The sequence below is a fragment of the Camelus ferus genome, chromosome 34, assembly GCF_009834535.1.
Source record: "Camelus ferus isolate YT-003-E chromosome 34, BCGSAC_Cfer_1.0, whole genome shotgun sequence".
In the NCBI taxonomy this organism is placed as follows: domain Eukaryota; kingdom Metazoa; phylum Chordata; class Mammalia; order Artiodactyla; family Camelidae; genus Camelus; species Camelus ferus.
Genome location: NC_045729.1, coordinates 11720090 through 11738602, shown reverse-complemented (window position 1 = coordinate 11738602; position 18513 = coordinate 11720090). Strand labels below are relative to the sequence as shown.

General features: G+C 40.9%; 1 protein-coding gene across 7 annotated transcripts in view; it reads right to left on the bottom strand.

The window, feature by feature from the left end:
- Nucleotides 1-1212: 1212 nt before the first annotated feature.
- Nucleotides 1213-18513, bottom strand: part of EPS8 (epidermal growth factor receptor pathway substrate 8) — a 148072-nt gene continuing 130771 nt past the window's right edge. For all 7 annotated transcript variants that reach the window (XM_032473094.1, XM_032473095.1, XM_032473096.1 and 4 more), the window contains 4 exons: nucleotides 11040-11262; nucleotides 5333-5513; nucleotides 4242-4371; nucleotides 1213-2501 (listed from right to left, as the gene is read on the bottom strand). In XM_032473094.1, the coding sequence (XP_032328985.1) occupies nucleotides 2388-2501; nucleotides 4242-4371; nucleotides 5333-5513; nucleotides 11040-11262 (648 nt within the window). In that variant the 3' untranslated portion in view covers nucleotides 1213-2387. The remainder of the gene's footprint in view (nucleotides 2502-4241; nucleotides 4372-5332; nucleotides 5514-11039; nucleotides 11263-18513) is intronic.

The window sequence follows — 18513 nt, the reverse complement described above, 5'->3', positions numbered from 1 at the left end:
CTTGTCAACATCACCCTAATCATCGTTCTTCACTCTTTAAGTAGCAGGCGATTCCCGGCGGGTTCTAGTGACCCCCACGCTCCTGGAAGCAGCCTCCTTGTTTCCTCGAGGGTCAGCTGGCTGGCATACTCTCCTTGGAGCTCTGAGTCTTGGCTCTATGGATTTGCTGAGCTATTTTCTCAGCTGAATTCTTTTCTGAATTCCTGAGGCCACAGCACCAGGTAGGCTGGGCCCCCTTCTCCGAGGTCTGTTTGCCAGTTGTGGGTCCTTTCCTCCAAACATCTCATCCCGTGACCTAGCTCCTCAGCTGTCTGCATCCAAACTCTGCAGTACCTCTCCCTCAAGCTTTTAAATTCCATTGATCCCAACCCTTCTCTTTGTCCCTGCGTCCCTGAGGGAGGTACCTACGTCTTCCAATTACTCCCTCTGTGATAGTTCCCTTTGGAATTTTACAACATACAGACATAAGTGATACCAATTCTTTTAATATCAGATATGGTACATTATATGCTACATTACACACAAGATATTTTAACTTTTCATTTTTAATATCTTTGGTCTCATCCCTACATTTGCAGAGATTTTCAATCAGGGCTGTTATAAACATGTGTCAGTGCTTATGAAGTGGGAAAGATCTACAATTCTTTACTGTTCTCATGTTTGCTTCGCTTTGTCCGAGGGACAACGTTATGGAGAGACTGAGCAATTGAAAACAAGAGGCTCCCACATCCCTTACCATTTGGGGAAGATTAGCCTCTAGGAAGCTAAGTCTTCTCATCTACAAAATACAACTCACAGACTCACTGCAGACGCCCAACAAAGTACTTATGTGGAAGCATTTAGTGATCACAAGTGCTATACAAAGTTTGTTTTTCCTGCTGGGACCAACTGTGACTAGAAGGTAGAAGAAAAAGATGATGAAATAAGAGAGGTGGAAAAACGGAAATTGACACAACATTGTAAACTGACTGTACTTCAATTATAAAGAAAGTTTAAAAAAAGGTTAAAAAATTTTTTTTAAAAAGAGAGAGAGGTGGAAAGAGAGAAACAACTGGAGAAAGTATTCTAGACTGGTCTCTACCCACTCAGAACTCTACTGGAAATCAGTTTAAAAAAAACAAGAGCAGGCCTCTGTTTTTTGCACTCCATTCACCCCCGGTCCCCAGTCTCCACGCCAAAGGTCCCTTGTGCCAATGAAACAGAAGCCATTTATTAACATATAGCAAATACTGTTTATTGCAGACTTTTCGGCTGACTCATGTGAAAAAGGCACTATGAAAATTAATGAGTCTAGATAATCTCTCTAAATGGATTTATGTTAAAATATACAACATTCTTACATAACATCTGTTTCATATATGTGAAATAATATAACATTTAATGACAAAAAAATCATGTTTCCAAAAATAACATTTGTTGAAGGGTAAGTCTCTTTGCTCTACCTAGAATCTTTCACAGGATTAAAATATGTGTAAATTAAGTGTTTCTTATTACCAGAAAAACTTGACACAGATAAACACGTAAGATGGCCCCAATGTCCTTTTACTACTTATTACCAATATTTAGAACGGAGGCCTCCGTTAAGCAAAATACTGTCACACACACCAACGCAGGCTACTTCCTGTGACCGATTTTCAACGTATATAACCTCTTTTCCACTTGTGCTTTCTCATATATCAGAACACAGTATAGGTAATGAGCAGAATATAAATGAAATCAAAATACAAGCCATACAAGGAGAAACGATCAACAGAGCCATGACAAATAAACCGTCTTGGGAATGTTTCATAGGTTTCTATTTGCATGTCCAAGGCCTTGCTGTATTTTACAGTTCCTTCAATGTTTTCATCTTTAAACTGTTGGCATTAAGAACTTTAAATAAATCTAAATATTCTATCATTGAGTATGTTAAAAAAAAAAAAAAGAGAGAGAGAGGGACTTAAGTAAGCAGAGGCTAGCCTCAAGTTAGCTGCACCCTGAATGACACACACCGTAGTCACAGGCAAAAGTGAAATTGTCTACATTTCGAATCACGGGCAATATCTCTGGCTTTGTTGCAATAAATAAATTTCACCACTGTCAAAAAAAAAAAAGTCTGCTTAAGCATTGAGATGGGGATGAAGTAATTAATTCAGTAAAGGAAACCTCACGTTGGTAAAGTGTAGGCAAAACAGGTCCCCAGGTCAAAAAGTGCTATTTAAATTTTTTTTTAGTTTTAATAAAAATAATGGGCCTGGAAGCAAGCACTCTGCTTACTTATGTTTGCATTGCTTCTTTATGGCGATCAATCACGTAGACCAAGAAATAAGAATCTGACATTCCCTTCATGGCTTCTTAAAACAAAGCACGCTGGAATAATGCCAAGAATAATGGCGTTTAAAGACGAATTAGTGACTGCTTCCCTCATCGAAAGACTCCACTCCTGAATCGCTCGCAGCAGCACTGATTTTTTCCTGTCGTCTCCGCATGATTTCTTGCAACTCAGAGCTGCCGCTGTTATCCTAAAACACAAACGAGGTTCAGACAAGGTGGTCACTGGTTTGTGAGGTTGCAAATCATGTAATGAAATGGCCAGGGCTGACAGTCCTGGGTGTTTCTCTTCTAAGGTCCCTTGGGGAAAACAGAAGGCTGCCTTCACGTAAGTGATGATTCTGGACTTCACTAACACCACATGAATCATTTGTCATTTACAATGTCTTAAGGCAATTCATTCACCAGGCCTTTCGCTTGAGCATGTTAAAGATAAATCAATAACACACGTGGAATGCTCTCCGCTCTCTGGGAGAAAGAAGAGACTGTATAATAAGATGCTAAGTTATCAGAGGATGCTCTTTAGGTCAAGCAAGATACGCATCTGCCTCTAGAGGATTCTAACTCAGGCCCGGAGGCTGGGCTCAGAAGACACCAAGTTTCCTCATACCACGGGGTTCTGACCCTCCGATGTCACGTTGGCTTTTCTCCTTTCCAAGCCTCCTGCCTACAACCCTCTTCACCCTCCTTGCTCCTCTCTCATCTCTGAAAGTCTCTGGCAACCAGGTGAGTCACCTAAAAGGTGAACTGGGCGAGAGAGAAGAATGTGGTGGGAAGGTGGCAGGGAGGACAGAGAGCCTCAGGTCGGCGGTCTCTGCCTCAGCTCACATCCAGAGCAAGAGACCAGGAGGAAGCGGGCACGGGGCGCAGGTGACAGTGACAGGGAGTCTGGACTGAAGGCATGCAGACGTGTTAGGGATGTGGAGCTTTCTACCATGACCCTGATGGAGTAATTTACACATTCGCAATACAATTAGAATGCGTAATGGTAACAAAAGTGCCTCAGAAAGGGTCTAATCCTGATTCACATTCAATACACAGAAAGCCGAATACAGAACCAACCAAGGCCCAGTGTCGTATGAAAAATTTCCAAGGAAAATATAATTTCTCCTGCCTGAGAATGGTCACGGGGCTGCATGCAGGAAGCTGCTCTACTGAGCTATTTAACTGTTGCATTTACACAATATACTTGCTAGAGATAATTATGTATTGATTTCATGCCAAAGCCTATATGCTTTCATTGGAGACCAAGTTTAATTTTCATGAAAGCTATTAAGAGCTGTGAGATGTAACAGTTAGAACCGCCACCCTTACAGAGCCCATTTTAAGCAGAGTAGGATACTGGAACCTTAAGTATATCCAATCTAGAAAACATTTACTCTCCGGCTTTCAGAGAAACAGCTATAACTGAATATTACACGTCAGGGCTCCCTCTTTTCAGCGACCCCTTTCTAATATTTCCCCTCCGATTATTTATACGTATAACCAGGCCTGAGGTACACAGCCATGGTTTTAGGACTCTATCACCTCTAACCTACTAGAATCCCCACACTAAACATTAAGGACACGCAAAAGAGTTCTGACTTCTTAAGTCACTTACCCACTCCAAGTGAATGAGTAACTAAAATTCCTACAGAAGAAGTTCATGCATATAAAATGAGAACATTAGGCTTTTCATTAAACGTCTGAAAGTATATGAAGCTCAAGCTTCATGTTACTTGAGCATTTTTAACAACTTAATCTCCCTGAAAATGGGCCCTGACGGTCTCCAGTGGCAAGTCACTAATACAGAGTCAAGTTTCATTCAGCTCTGTATGGAAGGCAAAGAAAGTGACCAGCGTGGACACACACATCGTCTCCAGAGCCTTCAAGTCGCAGACCACAAACCTGACTAACACAGGACAAGACCACCTCAGGCGGACAAGCCATACCTCTAATGCAGCCTTCTGTACAGTGATTTGGCTGAAGACTCTGGCCCCTTCCGGGCAGACTGTTCTCAGTTCATCCTTGTTGAGAGAGAAAAGTTGTGCACCATTTAATACTCCAAGACTATTGACAGTTCTGAAAAAATAAGGAAAAAAAAAAAAAAAAAGGAAAAGAAGGAAATAGAGCATTAAAAATACTGTCTGGGAAAAACAAAGGAGAAAAGTTTCTAGTCCTGATACAACCTCGCTTCTCTAGGTGTTCCATACACGGGAACCCAGAAAATGGCACTGCAGTGCTTAGGGCAATGACAAGGGACTGTCATGATGATGGCCCCGGGGCTACATAAGGTCATCGATGATGCAGTATCAAAAAAGAGTCAACTGGGTTTAGTATTCGTGTTGTGCAGTACCGATTCCTTGACATTTGGTGTTCGTAGAAGGAACTTTCTAGTAACCAGGCCATTAGCTGATCAAGTGTACCTCATTTTTCAGTCATGGTGGGTGACTGAGTTTATAATATGTCAAGTTCTCTTGAATATGTATTATTCAAATAGTTCAAATACGCATATTCAAATATGTGTACCAAATACACATAGCGTTTACAGAATTTTAGTTACAGATAAGTAGAAACTTCACCATGGGTTCACTAAAGGAAAGGTTCTATTAGATTATAATTTATAATAGGTAATGTTACCTATTTTCTTATTTGCCTGAAATCTATAATCTAATCGGCTGCAGCAGAAGGAAAGATTTGGTTCTGGGTCCCCCATGGTCTGGGGAGTCCAGCTAAGACCACGGTCCTACCCTGTGTGACCTTCTGAGGGAGAAAGACAGACACCGGCCTCAAAGCTGCCAACAGATTGCCTAAGGGGCCAACAGTGAACAGACACCGCCCTCTAGAAAATGGGGTGCTGCCAAATGATGGTTATGGTTATTTCTGCTTCTTCCAATTCTTTTTTAGCTATAAACAGCTATAGGCATTTCCTGAGCATGGAAACAGAGGCAGTTTGGGCTCTCACATTTTTTAAGAGTCATTTGTGACTTCTTGGTGATCAAATTGAAAACAGAACCGTAAAGGCTCCCCCGGGGAGACTTACACGGGGCTGAACCCCTTTGACTGCAGCCACGCCTTCACGTCCTCTGGTGTGGAGTCGTAAGTGATATTGACGACCGGCACGTTCTGCCGTGGCACGTGGAACTTCTTCTGGGCGGCGCTCCGGCCAATGGTCAGTCTGTGGATGAGTTCGTCCTGCACCTCCTCCATCTGAGATTTCCTTCCTAGACACCGATGCAGAGTAGGTTATTTCTGAAAGCTCCTAATATCTGTCACTCTCTCCAGAACCCCAATGCCAAGAGTCCTTTGACCCCAGTAGAACTTATAATCTGTTACTCCTGCCACCCGACCTTTCACCTTCACCAAGTATAAATTCCATGATCAATTATTAAAATGACTCCCTGTCTCTTCTCCTCTCTCTTTATTGTATTCATCTGGCAAAACCCCAACCCTTGGTAAATCTAACTTTCTGCTTATTCTTTGTGTGCACCTGCACACCGAGTATAACACAACAATGCTGAGCGATCTCATGTTAAATTCATGATTATAAACCTCCCCTGGGCTGTTAATACTCCCTGACAATCATACTACATTTCCTCAGGCCAGTGGTTTTCAAATGGGGGAAATTTTGACCCCAAGGGACATCAGGCAATGACTAGAGACACTTTTGGATGTCACAAATAGGAGAAGAGGGGGGGAAGGAAGCTACCATCGTGTAGTGGGTAGGGGCCTGGGATGCAAAAGCATTCTGCAGTGCACACGGGTCAGTCTCCTACAACAGAGAATTACCCAGCTCCAAACATCAACAGGGCTCAGTCTGAGAAGTCCTGCCCCAGACCATGTAATTTGAGCACTGTTAGACAAGTGCTTCCTGTCTTCTTCCTCTGCAGACCTCTAACAAACACCCAGTCCTCCATGCCCACCCTGAGCTGTGACCTCACTTTCATAATTTCTGTAAAATAGAGAGGTTAGACGAGAACCTCCCTCAGTTCCCTAGGAGTCCCCCTGCACCCGCTGCTGGCCTGCCTTCCCACTACGTTATAGATGAGCTGTCTCCACACTCCCAACGCCAACCCCTCGCCACGGGCACTGGACCCCATGTCTTCTGTCTATTTAAATACTTTGACAGTAATCGCCCCCCTCCTTCTCCCTTGTTGTCTGTTCTCCTCTTTCACTGAACCATTTCAGCAGCATACAAACATGCTATTATTTTGTTGTTATTTTTCTCACCTTTAAATAAGCCCTGTCTTAACCCCTCACCCCCTCCCAGCGACTGCCCATTTCTCTACTCCCCTTTTAGCAAAACGCCATGAAAAGCTGTCTCTACTAGCAGATCCCAATTCCTGTTCTCCAGTTGTCCCCTAAATTCATTGCAGATTTGGCCCTACCCCTCCGCTCCATTTGCTCAACTCTAGTGGTCTGCACCCAGTCATTTCCTCATTTAATCTATCGGCAACATCTGAAGAAGCTGTCCCTCCTTGAAACACTTTCTCCTTGTGGTCTTCTGGACACTATGCCATCCTGACTTTCCTCCTGTCTCACTGGCCTCTCCTCTGTCCCCTTTTCTCAGAATCTTCTCGTCTGCCCAGCTCCCCAGGGCACCGTCCTTGGACCTCTTCCCTGTCTGCCTTCACCCCGTCAACGATCAGTGTGTGCTGGTCTCACGGCTTTAAATGCCATTTAAAAACTGCTGGCTATGCAAATCACTTCTCCAGTGCAGCCTGGTCCTCAGAACGCTAGATCCAGATGTGCCAGCTGTCTACCTGATCTATTCCTTTGGATGTCTGTTAGGTATCTCAGATACACCACGTCCAAATCTGAACTGCTTATGTTCTTCCTGAAGACTGGCTTTTATGCTAGAGTTCTCAACTTAGCCAGTAACTCTATTTTCCTAGTTCCTCCAGCAAAACACCATGGAGCCATGCCTGATTCCCCCTTACCCTCGATGACATCCAATTCATCAGCGAATCCTATTGGTCCCACCATTAAAATGTACCACAGATGCAATCTTTTCACTCCATTTTTTCCGTTATCGGCTTCGTCTGAGCCACCAGCCTGTTCACAGGTCTCTCTGTGTCTACTGTGCACACCCCCACCCACTGCGCTTCATTCTTTTCTCAATACAGCAGCTAGCGGGACCCTTCTAGAATGTGAGTCAGACACACACAGACACACACACACACACACACAATTTGTATATCACCTGCAAGGATTAAGTACTGAAGAACTGATACAGTAATACAATTAAAATACAATTAACTGAACTTGGGAAGTGACAGTGACTTGGTCACTAAGGGAGCTTTTGTGACCATTTTTCTGATTTTTTTCCCCCAAGGAGAGCATTTTAGAAAGTGTTTGGGGCCCCTGAGAAATAAGTGAAAGTGTGAAATAATCAGTGTTATTTCAGTCTAATTTTTTTTATGCCTCAAGTATTCAGGAAACCTTTTGAAGAGGAAAGAAGTGGAAAGAGAAGGGAGGGAGGGCGGGAGAGAGGACACGGAGGTAGAGAGGGTGAGAGGGAACATTGCTGATTGTTACATTTACATGATACACAGTACACCTTTCATTGGTTAACTCTTAAATCACTATGATTTAGCCATACTTCCCTATAGCGTAGGAGTACATCTCAAAGAAATAAAAAAGAAAAAGTATCAGTACACTAAAAAATTAATTTTCTTATCTGCTGACTTAGCTACTGCAGGGTCCTCTCTAATGCACAGCATAATAATCTCCTTCCAGGGAACATAAAAATCTCTTCTAATGTGTTCCTGGCTTTGGTTTCCACGTGCAGCGTTCCAGCACAGAACAAACCAGACTAACTTCACACTTGTCTTTCTAAAACAACCCTCCTGATGCCAAAAGATTAAACTCAAAATAAAAGGACTAACATTTCAAAGGAAATGGAAGAAATGCAGAACTACTAAAGCACTGGCGTCTTCAAAAGTGGTAAGAGGGGAAGCTTTGTGAATCCTGCTCCAAGTCAGTCTGAATAGCTGACAGGACACAGGGCTGCCAGCAGCTGGTCTGCAGGTCACACTTCAGAGAAGGAGCAGGGCTCTTGTCCTTGTTACACTTTAAACACAGGCCTGTTAACTTTCCTTCCTTGTTCGTAGCTATTGGGTAACATTTTTATGGGTGAGAATTCAATTTACAGCTCCTTCCATTTTATTCTTATCTGAAGTCTAGGGTATAAGCAGAGAATGTAGGGAAAGTGAAGGGCATATTCTGAAAGAAACCGGGCTGCTGATAAAATAAATGTGCCTGGTTCTAAAAGAACTATTGAGAAACCCAAACATTCACTTAGAGGAGACATTCTCCAAAGAGGTACTCAAGAAAAACCTATCAAGACAGTATCTGTGTCGTAAAAAAAGAACTACCTTTATTTAATGCCAAACTATACTTTTGAGCGATCTTGAAAAGAAACGTTGTGTGAGTAAATGCAAACTTTTTATTATTTTAAGGAAACAATTCATGTGTTAATTTTGGGAGAGATGTTTATGTATTACATTCCAGTGTCACCCTTTCACTTATGAAAAACAGACTTGAAAATGATGAATCACAATTATCCGGAGAGTTCTCTGTCTTTAAAGTGTTCCAACCCTGCCTCTTTCCCATTAGGCTATTCTTAGTTTCTTAGTCTCGGACAAAGAACAAAGTGTCCCAGCCCACGGCCTGTTGCAAAATTAAGGCTAGATGCCTATGAACTCCGACCCGAGGCCTGGAAAAAGAGTGCCCTGGTGTCAAAGAGGACTGTGCTGAAGTATCCAAGGCGGGGGATGTTATAAACTTGTGGTAAAAAGGAGGAAAGAACAGTCGTTTCTGAGAGGAAAAGTTTCCTGAGGGAAATCAATAAAAACATTTATAGAGCTTTTTCTCATCTCAAAACTATGCCTTTAGTGTCTGGAAAAAAAAAAAGCAAAAAAAAAAGCAGCTTTTAAAAAAATACACAAAAATATTTAAAAATTTAGTAGCAAGTTATATTTATACACACACGCACACACACACACAGGCATAGTTGTTTTTGCTGCACAAAAAGAGTTAATCATTTTTCCAAAGCTTTCGTTTCTCCATTAGTTCTTTGGTAAGGTCAGGAAATGGGTAAGTCGGTGATTTAAACTGGCTATACCCTCAGTTGAGAAAGTAACGTATAAAAGCAGGTTTATGCCTAGTGCATTTAACTCGATTTTCTAGAACAATTAAATACTAAGAGTTTCTGAGTCTTCTTTTTGAACAATTTTTAATGTATCAAGAATGACCAAAACTCAATAGGTGGGGCTATGATTTACTGAGATGAGAAAAACAGTACGGTAAAAAAATGGGAGTGCAAGATTCAATGATTCGATTTTGAACTTGAATTTCCAGCATACAATCTCAGCTATAAAGGTACTAGTTCATTGCATGTATCTGGATGTCAGAGATGAGATTTACTATGAAGACAAATTTGGGAGATATGCCTTTTCCAACAGCATAGACAGTATTGAAAGAAATTAAAATATGATCACTTACAGTAAAAGTATGTTTGCATGAGAAAAGAACCCAGCACTGAGCCCTGGGAGAGGCCACTGGACAGTATGAAAGATACCCTTAACACACACACACACACTTTATATACTCTTATCATATTGAGAAAATATCTTTCTGGCTCTAGTTTTCCAAGAATTTTTATATATCAAGCCTAGATAAAGCAAAGTAATTTTATAATACTTTAAAAACCATGATTTGAAGATTAAGCAGATAAGACAGATACGATAAGGAAAAACAAAATAAAAATTATCTCAGAATTACCTTCAACATTCAAATTCTCTACACTGCTGTTCCCCAGTACTAACAAGGGTAATCCAAAGCTGGCCTGTAGTGTCTTTTCTTTTAGTTTCCTTAAATCTGGTTTTCATAGTAACCACTCTTATGAAAAATAAAATTTAAACTTATGAACATATGAAGTTAAAGTGTAAATCACATAAAATCTGAATCTGGAGGGCAAACTTGAAACTGCTATTGGCAGGTTGATTATCCTAAGCTAGTGTGATTGTATGTATATATATGTAACTATTTACTACCTGCTTATAATGTGTCATATTAGTTAAAATCAATCAGTACCACTGACATTTTGAGCCAGATAACCCTGCTGTGCAGGGGGAGGGAGGAGCCGTCCCGGTCATCTTAGGATGTTGTGAATTACATCCCTAACGTCTACCTATTTCAGATGTCAGTAGCATCCATCCAACTGTGATCAAAGTATGTCTCCAGACAAATACCAGCTGTCCCCAGGGGAAGGGGTAAAATCACCCTTGGCTGAGAACAACTGATCTAAGTCATTTACCTGCATTATTTCATTAAATCCTCACAATTATCCTATGAAGTTGCTATCATTATTCCCCACTTTACAGATATTAAAGTATAGAGAGGATTATTAAATTGTGGAAGGTCTCACCGCCAGCAGGTGATGTTTTACTGCACAAACTCAAGTGTGTCTGGCTCCAGAGTTTGCATTCAACCACCACAATGTATTGGAAGACGTGTAGAAATGCACATATTAGAGAGCAGAGAGAACTCCCAGTTTCTCAGAATTACTTGGAGGATGAGAAACTAGGTCAAAGTCTTTGCCATCTATGAAGCACCTGTGCAAAGGACTATTATTTATACTCAATGATATTTACTACCAGCAGAACCAACAATGAACAAGTTTTACTTAGCAGTGCTTTAATTTCCCAGAAGAAACTGTCTATTTTTTGCCTCCCTGGGAAACTTACGGTCCACAGGAATTTGTTTTTGTCTCTGGCTGTCTCGCACGATACTGCCACCACTGTCACTGGAGCTGCTGTTCTGACGGATAACGTTTGCCGGGACCTTTGACACAGGAACGGGTGCTGGAGCAGAGGGTGGAAGGGGGACCGGGACGGGGGCTGGTGTTGGAGGAGGTGACGGAGCAGAGGGGATGTCAGTTGGTCTTGGACCATATTCCATCCTTTGTTTCTATAAAAAGACAAATAATTAATTTGAAGTTGTAAAAATGTAAACCTAGGCTAGGAAAACAAATTATATTTTGATGGGACATTGTTGGCTATTTATGTGTAAAACTCACTTGCAAATCCATGGCAAGTGTGCATATTTATACACATACACTAACCCCCATGTACCCACATCTGTACCCACATATGTATATGTGTCATATACAAAAAATACACAACCCCCCCATCCTACATGATATAATAGTTATTAAAAATTATATTTTAAATGCTCTACATATATGTTCAAAATCCAAATGTAAATTAAGGAGTCAAAAGGATACACCAAAAGCAAATAGCAGTATTAATAACAGTAATAAATGTCAAAAAAACTAAATTTGAACCTGGAATCACACAAGATCAGGCTAAGTCAAAGGATTTCTGATTATTTTATAATTTCCATTAATAACAACTTCTAATTGCCTTGGAAGTCTAAATATCAATAACACATAGCATTACTCACTCCTTATTGTAAATGTATGTTATATTCAAGAGTGTTTATACTGTTTTCAAGTAATTTGTTAAGAAGAGGCACAATATTTCAGTAGATAAAAGAACTGTGCTTTAAAATAAAGTAACTTTAAAACACTGTTTATTTTTCCAAGTAATAACCCTTTCTGCCATCATCTTAATATTAATTTATTAAGTTTAGACACTTGCCTTATTAAAACGGGATTGTGGTGAGGGTAATGGGATGGTCGTTAATTAAATGTTGATGACTACATCTCAGAGCATGTACTTAGAAAATTCCATGTGGAGATTTGTACTCAAAAAAGGTGGATGTGATAGAATATATAAAAACTTTCAGCAATTTTAAAATCATGGCTATTATAAAACAGTATTTGTGGATATTCCCCATTAAACGGCATACAATAGTTAAAACTTTCAACAAAATAATTCTAATAGATAACAATCGGAGTTAAGTTCCAAATTCTCAAAAGGCATTTTTTAAGGACAGAATCAAAGACACAGAGCACTGACTTATAATTTAGGTACAGTTTAGATACTGTCCTGTCACAATTTTAATTATTCTAAAATTCAGGGTTAACAGATGAAACACAAAAAGCAGGCCTTTTGGTAATCTGGTCCTTTGGTGAGAACAGGATTTACTTTTAATTTTTAAATTGGCCCAAATATAAGGTAATACTGATTTTAAAAGAGGCCCCCCCCCCAATTTCCACAGAGATCAAAAACATAAAACACCACACACATCACTTTTTAAATTATGATTTAAAAAAAACAACACACAACCGTCACAGGCACCCTCAGAGCAAATGAGTAACACCTGTGGAAACCAGCGTGGGGCGCAGCCCTGGCTCTCTGCTGTCTCTTTAAAAGCTACCTCTCACCAGCCAACGGGGTGGAGAAGGTGGGCAGGGCATGAAACGAGGATGGGAGAAGAGGAGAAAGAAGCCTTTATAATGCTCCTGTTTCTTGGAGGGGGATGGAAGGGAGGTGGAGAGAGGCCAGGAGGAAGGGGAGAAGTGGGGGTGAAATGTATAGAGGAAACCACGGAGTTGGATGGGAGAGAAACAGACACTGCTGATTCTCTCAGCACTCAAGGCCTAGGAACGCTTCTAATATATTCAGTAATGGAGTTCATTATCACATTATTATTATTATTATTACCATCATCATCATCCACAAAACAATGTTCCTATATTTGGGCCAATAAAATATTTCAAGCAATCAAAATACAGCAAACATCACCACAATGCGATACTTAGCACACACCAAAGTCATCTGCTTAATGTATACTGCAAGATTCCCTCGACAAAGATGTCTTCCGTACGTAATTTCACGAAGGGTTAGTGTATTCTCGCATTCGGATTTCAAACGTGTCAGTTTAAATGATTGCTTTTAAAGCTTCAACAAACAAGTGCTGTCAGCTCTGCATTCCATGATACAATTCATGTTTTTTGCTTTCAGAAAAACAAGAACAGCTCGTGTTTTGCTATCGGTCAAAAAATACTGTGGAAAACTGAATACCTGTGTTACTGTCACTATCAAGCCTGCAGACAGGCTCACCAAGCCTTCTGTGCCTCATTTCAGTCATCTGTCCTTGCCATATAATGCAACTTTATCAGTTTAACCTATCAGAATAGACTTATAATGTGTGTATGTATATATATATATAATATAAAGAGAAACCTTATGAACATTTTTCATGAATTATGTCATGAATTTTATTTACTTGCATATTTTCCCCTGTTCTTGATCCTCCTTCCTGCCTCATGCTTCCAACCCCTGGAATGAAAAGGCGGGATGTACCTTCCTCAAATCATTACGACCTGTTCTGACACGGAAACCAAGGTAGCTTTTCTGTGGAAACTAATGAGTCATCCTCTGAGTGAAGGAAACAGAATCAGTGTTGACTCTTGGAGTCACTTTTCTCTGTCCCTCCCCGTCTCCTCCACTCCCTTTTACTCACCACCCAAGCACTGCTCTTCCCTTCAGCACCACTGCCTCCTGGTTATTTCTGGTTGGAGGCAGGGAGCCGGCGACGCCTCGAACTTTGGGAAGTCTTGGAGAGCAGAACTCTACCCTGAACTTTTCATCTCCTGAACCAAGGGTGCTGAATTGCCAAATCCAAAAAGAAATCTTGACCAACTGTTCCCAGTCTGCCTGGGACTCTCCCAGTTTCAGCCCATGTTCCTACAAACCTCTCAGTCGTGAACAAACTGGGACGACTGGTCACCTTGGTGTGGCCCTACTTTCGTACCATCACTGTCACTTCCTAACTCTTGCCTTTTATCACCCACAAATATATTTAAAGTTTTGCTTAAAACAAAATCTGTTTTTTTCTCTTTCCCTGAAAGAAGTCAGAATCACTAGCCCCCATGGAAAATACATTTTTCTGTTGATAATTAAATCCAAATGAGTCATGTTGCTTTAGCTAGTAAAGCTGATAGAAACTCTCCAGGATTAAGGATGGTGATCTAGAGATAAACCCCTGGTTCACGCAGGTACTGCTTCAGAGGGGAAATTATGCAAGCAAGCAACACAAAGCCGTAACAACGAACTGTTCTTAAAAATGTAACCTACACATTTTTTTTTTCCTCTAAATTTAGTCTCTTTGGAATTCTGCAGTGAAAACTAGGCACAGCTGGAACATTTGGAGGGTGTTAAGTCCAGAGACTGAATCCAAAAAAAGTCCATTAAAAAGAAAGTGCCTTGAGGGAACAAATGTGGGTTACCTCTGACAGCTCGCCAAGTAATTGCTATTAGGAAAATGCAGCAAATCACGTCAAATGAGAACATCGAACATAGGGGACGGAACGAAAAGAATACCAATTATACTTCACATCAAATATCAGAAAACATGAGCAAATTCATTTCTGACAGTAAAATTACCTGCCCACAAATCAAGCAAATCCACCAGGGAAGGCGCCTGTAAATATATAATTAATTTCCACCGCTATCTAGTCAAGGGAAACTAGCTGTATAGACTCTCACTGCAGTATAAACTGGGTCGAGTATTTCAGTAACTATTTGTGTGCCAGGGTATTGTTTTAAAAATATTAAGATAAAGGTTCATCCTATTTTTACAGCTTATAAGGAATACAAGTACATTAAATGTCAGGCTAATTCTCTTAATAATCTGATTTACAAAAGGAAATTAATATATATCAGTGTGTTTTAGTGAGCTTCAGTTGAACTTGTAAGCAGGTAAACAGAAAATTCTACAATTCTGTACATACGCATATCGGGCAGTTTTATATATATATATATATGAAAGGAGGGTGGTATTATTCAAATTATTGTAAAAAATATTTGGAAAAATGTCAACACATGAAGCAGAATAAAAAAGTAACCACCCCTGTCTAGAAACCATGCCTCTAATTAATAGACAGATAGAGTGTTCTGAGATAAACTTTAAAAATTTGTTTAACAATTCAATCGTATCAGGAAGTTGGTCTGCTGGAATGAGTATACAAACATCTTTAGTAACACGGTCACTCTCTGCCCAGCAGTACCTGAATATCTGGATTAAGCTTGAAAAACAGAGCATTCATAACAGGAGCTGAAATTAGTAGGGCTAGCGGTTTAGTATTCCCCTGCAGGAAACATGGCCACAGTTAATTCAGGGCTACTTAAACACGTATAATAAAAAGTAACAAAATTTTATGTCTAGACTGGACTGTGGAGATCGTGAAACCCCCTGGCCCCTTCCATCTCACAGCTCAGCAACCGGAGCTCAGAAAAATAAGGTGCTTTCTTTAAAGTCATGCAGCTAGTCAGTGCCAGAGCCAGGACTAGAACCCTCACCTCCCAGTACCTAGACTGGGGCTGTTTCCACAGTATAACATCTCTTGCTAGGAGACTAGAGCAGACGGGAGACTTCCTGTTGCATTTACAGGACCACAGTGACCAGACATTCCAAATTATTTGCATCTTGGTAGAGTAAGAATATCTGCAATAATGATGAGCACAGAGACTCGGTAATTAATAATAAATAAAAGAGTTCTTTAGCCAAGCCTCTTAGGATATTGGAAATAACAGAATGGCAGAGGCTGGTTTTGACTCTTGGCATAGAGCATGAAAGTGATTCTGGTAGATGAACAGTCAAAGTGCTGGAGGTCAGGAGTTGAGTCAAAAGAAGTATCAGGAAATGTGATGTGGCCAGTGGCTTCCAGGTGGGGGGAAGGCACCCGGGATGCCCATTCGCTGTCCAGCTCAAGGACCGCAAAGCCCTGGAATGCTCTACAACAGAACTTTCATCAAAAGGCATGTATGTCATTTATCGTCATTTCTCCATAATCTCTCATAAACATTCACTTCCTTGTCCCTGTGGTCTCGTCCAATCTTCTTTTTAATGTTCCACATCTTTCCTAAATTCTTTATTACCTCCCTGTCCTTTATTTTTAGAACTTTGCTGAAGCCATGGTGGGGAAACACATTCGGTGGGACTGGCTGTCTTTACAGAGCTGTTAAAAATCACTCCAAATGTGAGGTTATTAAATAGCTTGGACTCACAGGGACATTGGGTGGCAATTCAACACCTAGCCGTGACTGGTGCCAGGTATGTGCGTCCCTGGCGTCCGAAGAGAATCTCTAACCAAAAATGTGTGAGCCACAGGCAAGGCAGCCCTTGCCCTCACCTAGGGACTGCTCTTATCCATACATACTTCTTCACAGGAAAGATAAGTGCGTGAAAATAACAGTCCTACTTCCGTGCATTTTTAAAACCTCTGGTGACCTGTAGATGCCACATGGAAATAATTTACATCTAATTCCCTTATTCCCACCATTCAAAAAAATGTCTGCTTTCTAAGTGAATTACATAAGTTGGATTACTTTCCCGAATGAGTTAAAAAGTGAAAGAATGAATGAAATCCAAGGATGGATGCATAAAGCAAAAATCCAGTTCCAAGGATGGTGACTGATCAGATCAACACAGCACAATGCACGGTAAACCTACTCCGGGAAGGTGTCACTTTAAGCACTCATACAGTGAAAAACTATATCCTTACCCTCAACGAGACGTAAGGGTAAGCACTGTTCCTCGGGACATATCAGAGCATGGGTTCTGATTCCAGAGTCCTGGGTCCCCACCCTGGCTTCATGAGGCTGTGCAACCGTGGGCAAGTCAGCTCTCTGTGCCTAAATTTCCACATATGTAAACTGTGCCTATTTCACAGGGCTGTCGTGGGAATTCAGTGGACCAGTATTTGTGGAGTCCTTGAACAACCCGGCACTCAGCCGGAGCGTCTTTCTGCAGGGCAGTACAAGGGTTCTAAGATGTTTTTGTAAGAAGTGTCTTTAAACTTCTGTAAAATTTTGGTATCATTGGATGGATGAGACAGGGGGAAAGCGTGGGCCATTTCTGAAGAAGGAGGGGGGTCCCCGCTCCTGATGCACAAGCTCAGAGGGGAGGGGCAAAGCCGGGGCGGCACGGAGGTTTGATTCTGGGTGGCGGGTTTAATAGAGGATCTGCTCAGTGCTCGGATTTCTGTCTTTCTTTTCATCGAACGCAAGATGCTGGCACTCAATACATTTGTGGAGGAAGGAATGAGAAGAGGGGTAGGACACAGGATTGCTTTTGGTGTGTTTGTAATCCAGCACAGTTCTGCGTGTCTAGGGTGTCAGGACCATAGCAACCTATGGAAATGTAGTGGCATTTTATTGCCATTCTGATATAAGCTGCAGGGCTTTTCTTTGGATATTTTAGATAAAAGTGTCTGGTAACATGGCTGCAGAGATACAAAATAACTGGTATGTATCTCTGAGGTTGTTTTTCTTTTCCATCTCACTCTCTCTAGTCATTTTTCTCTGTTGTGTTATAAATGCTTTGAGAATAGCAATCCTTTCAGAGTTATATTTATGCCAGATAGCAGATTGTCAAGCTTGCTTATTAAAACTTTACAAGGTTTTGGTGGTTTTGTTGGGCTCAGCCCAAATTTTTCAGGAGGTGTTGAAAACTAGATGGCTTTTAATTCCTTTTAAAAGTAGGACTTTCAACCTAAACACACACACACACACACACACACACACACACACACACACACACAGCTTCTATACGCATTTCTATGTACATCACTGCATTCAGAGCTGCATCCAAAAAATTTCAGACAGTCAGATAGTGTTGAAAAGTTTAAAAGGAAACAGCCCAAACAGGCAATCCCCACAAGTTTCTATTTACACAAAGCAGCAAAACAAACTCCTGAAACTTGGGAACACTTAAAAAATTTCTTGGTTTTGCCAAAGTTGACAAAAATATAAACCAAGGCTCTGTTCAAGAAAGGAGAAGTAGGTTTTATGTTCTCAAAAAGTACTCTAAATATGATATATATTAATAGTTTGGGTTCCGTTTTAGACAGAAGCAACCTTTGAACAGAAAAGTCAACTTATGGCCCAAGCCAAGAATCCAAACTGAGGAAAAAGACAAGACTGAACAGTAAACAGGAAAAGGTAAAAGAGGTCAAACTCCTGAGGAAATCTCAGGTGGCGGGAAATACTTAGGATGTACATTAGTATTTGCAAGTTTTAGGTATCTTATTTTATCGGAGTTTGCCCATTCCTATAATAAAAACAAACTTGGCTAAGTGTTTGTAACACTTTATATATGAACTCTGGGCTTCTGCTCACACACGGCCACTGGTGAGGTCCTTTGTGAACATCTTTCTTATTGCTTATCATGAGTTAAACATTAAAAACAGCCCACAGAGCTCAAAGGGGACATATTCTACCACTGTTTCATGCATAGTTTCAAGCCAAC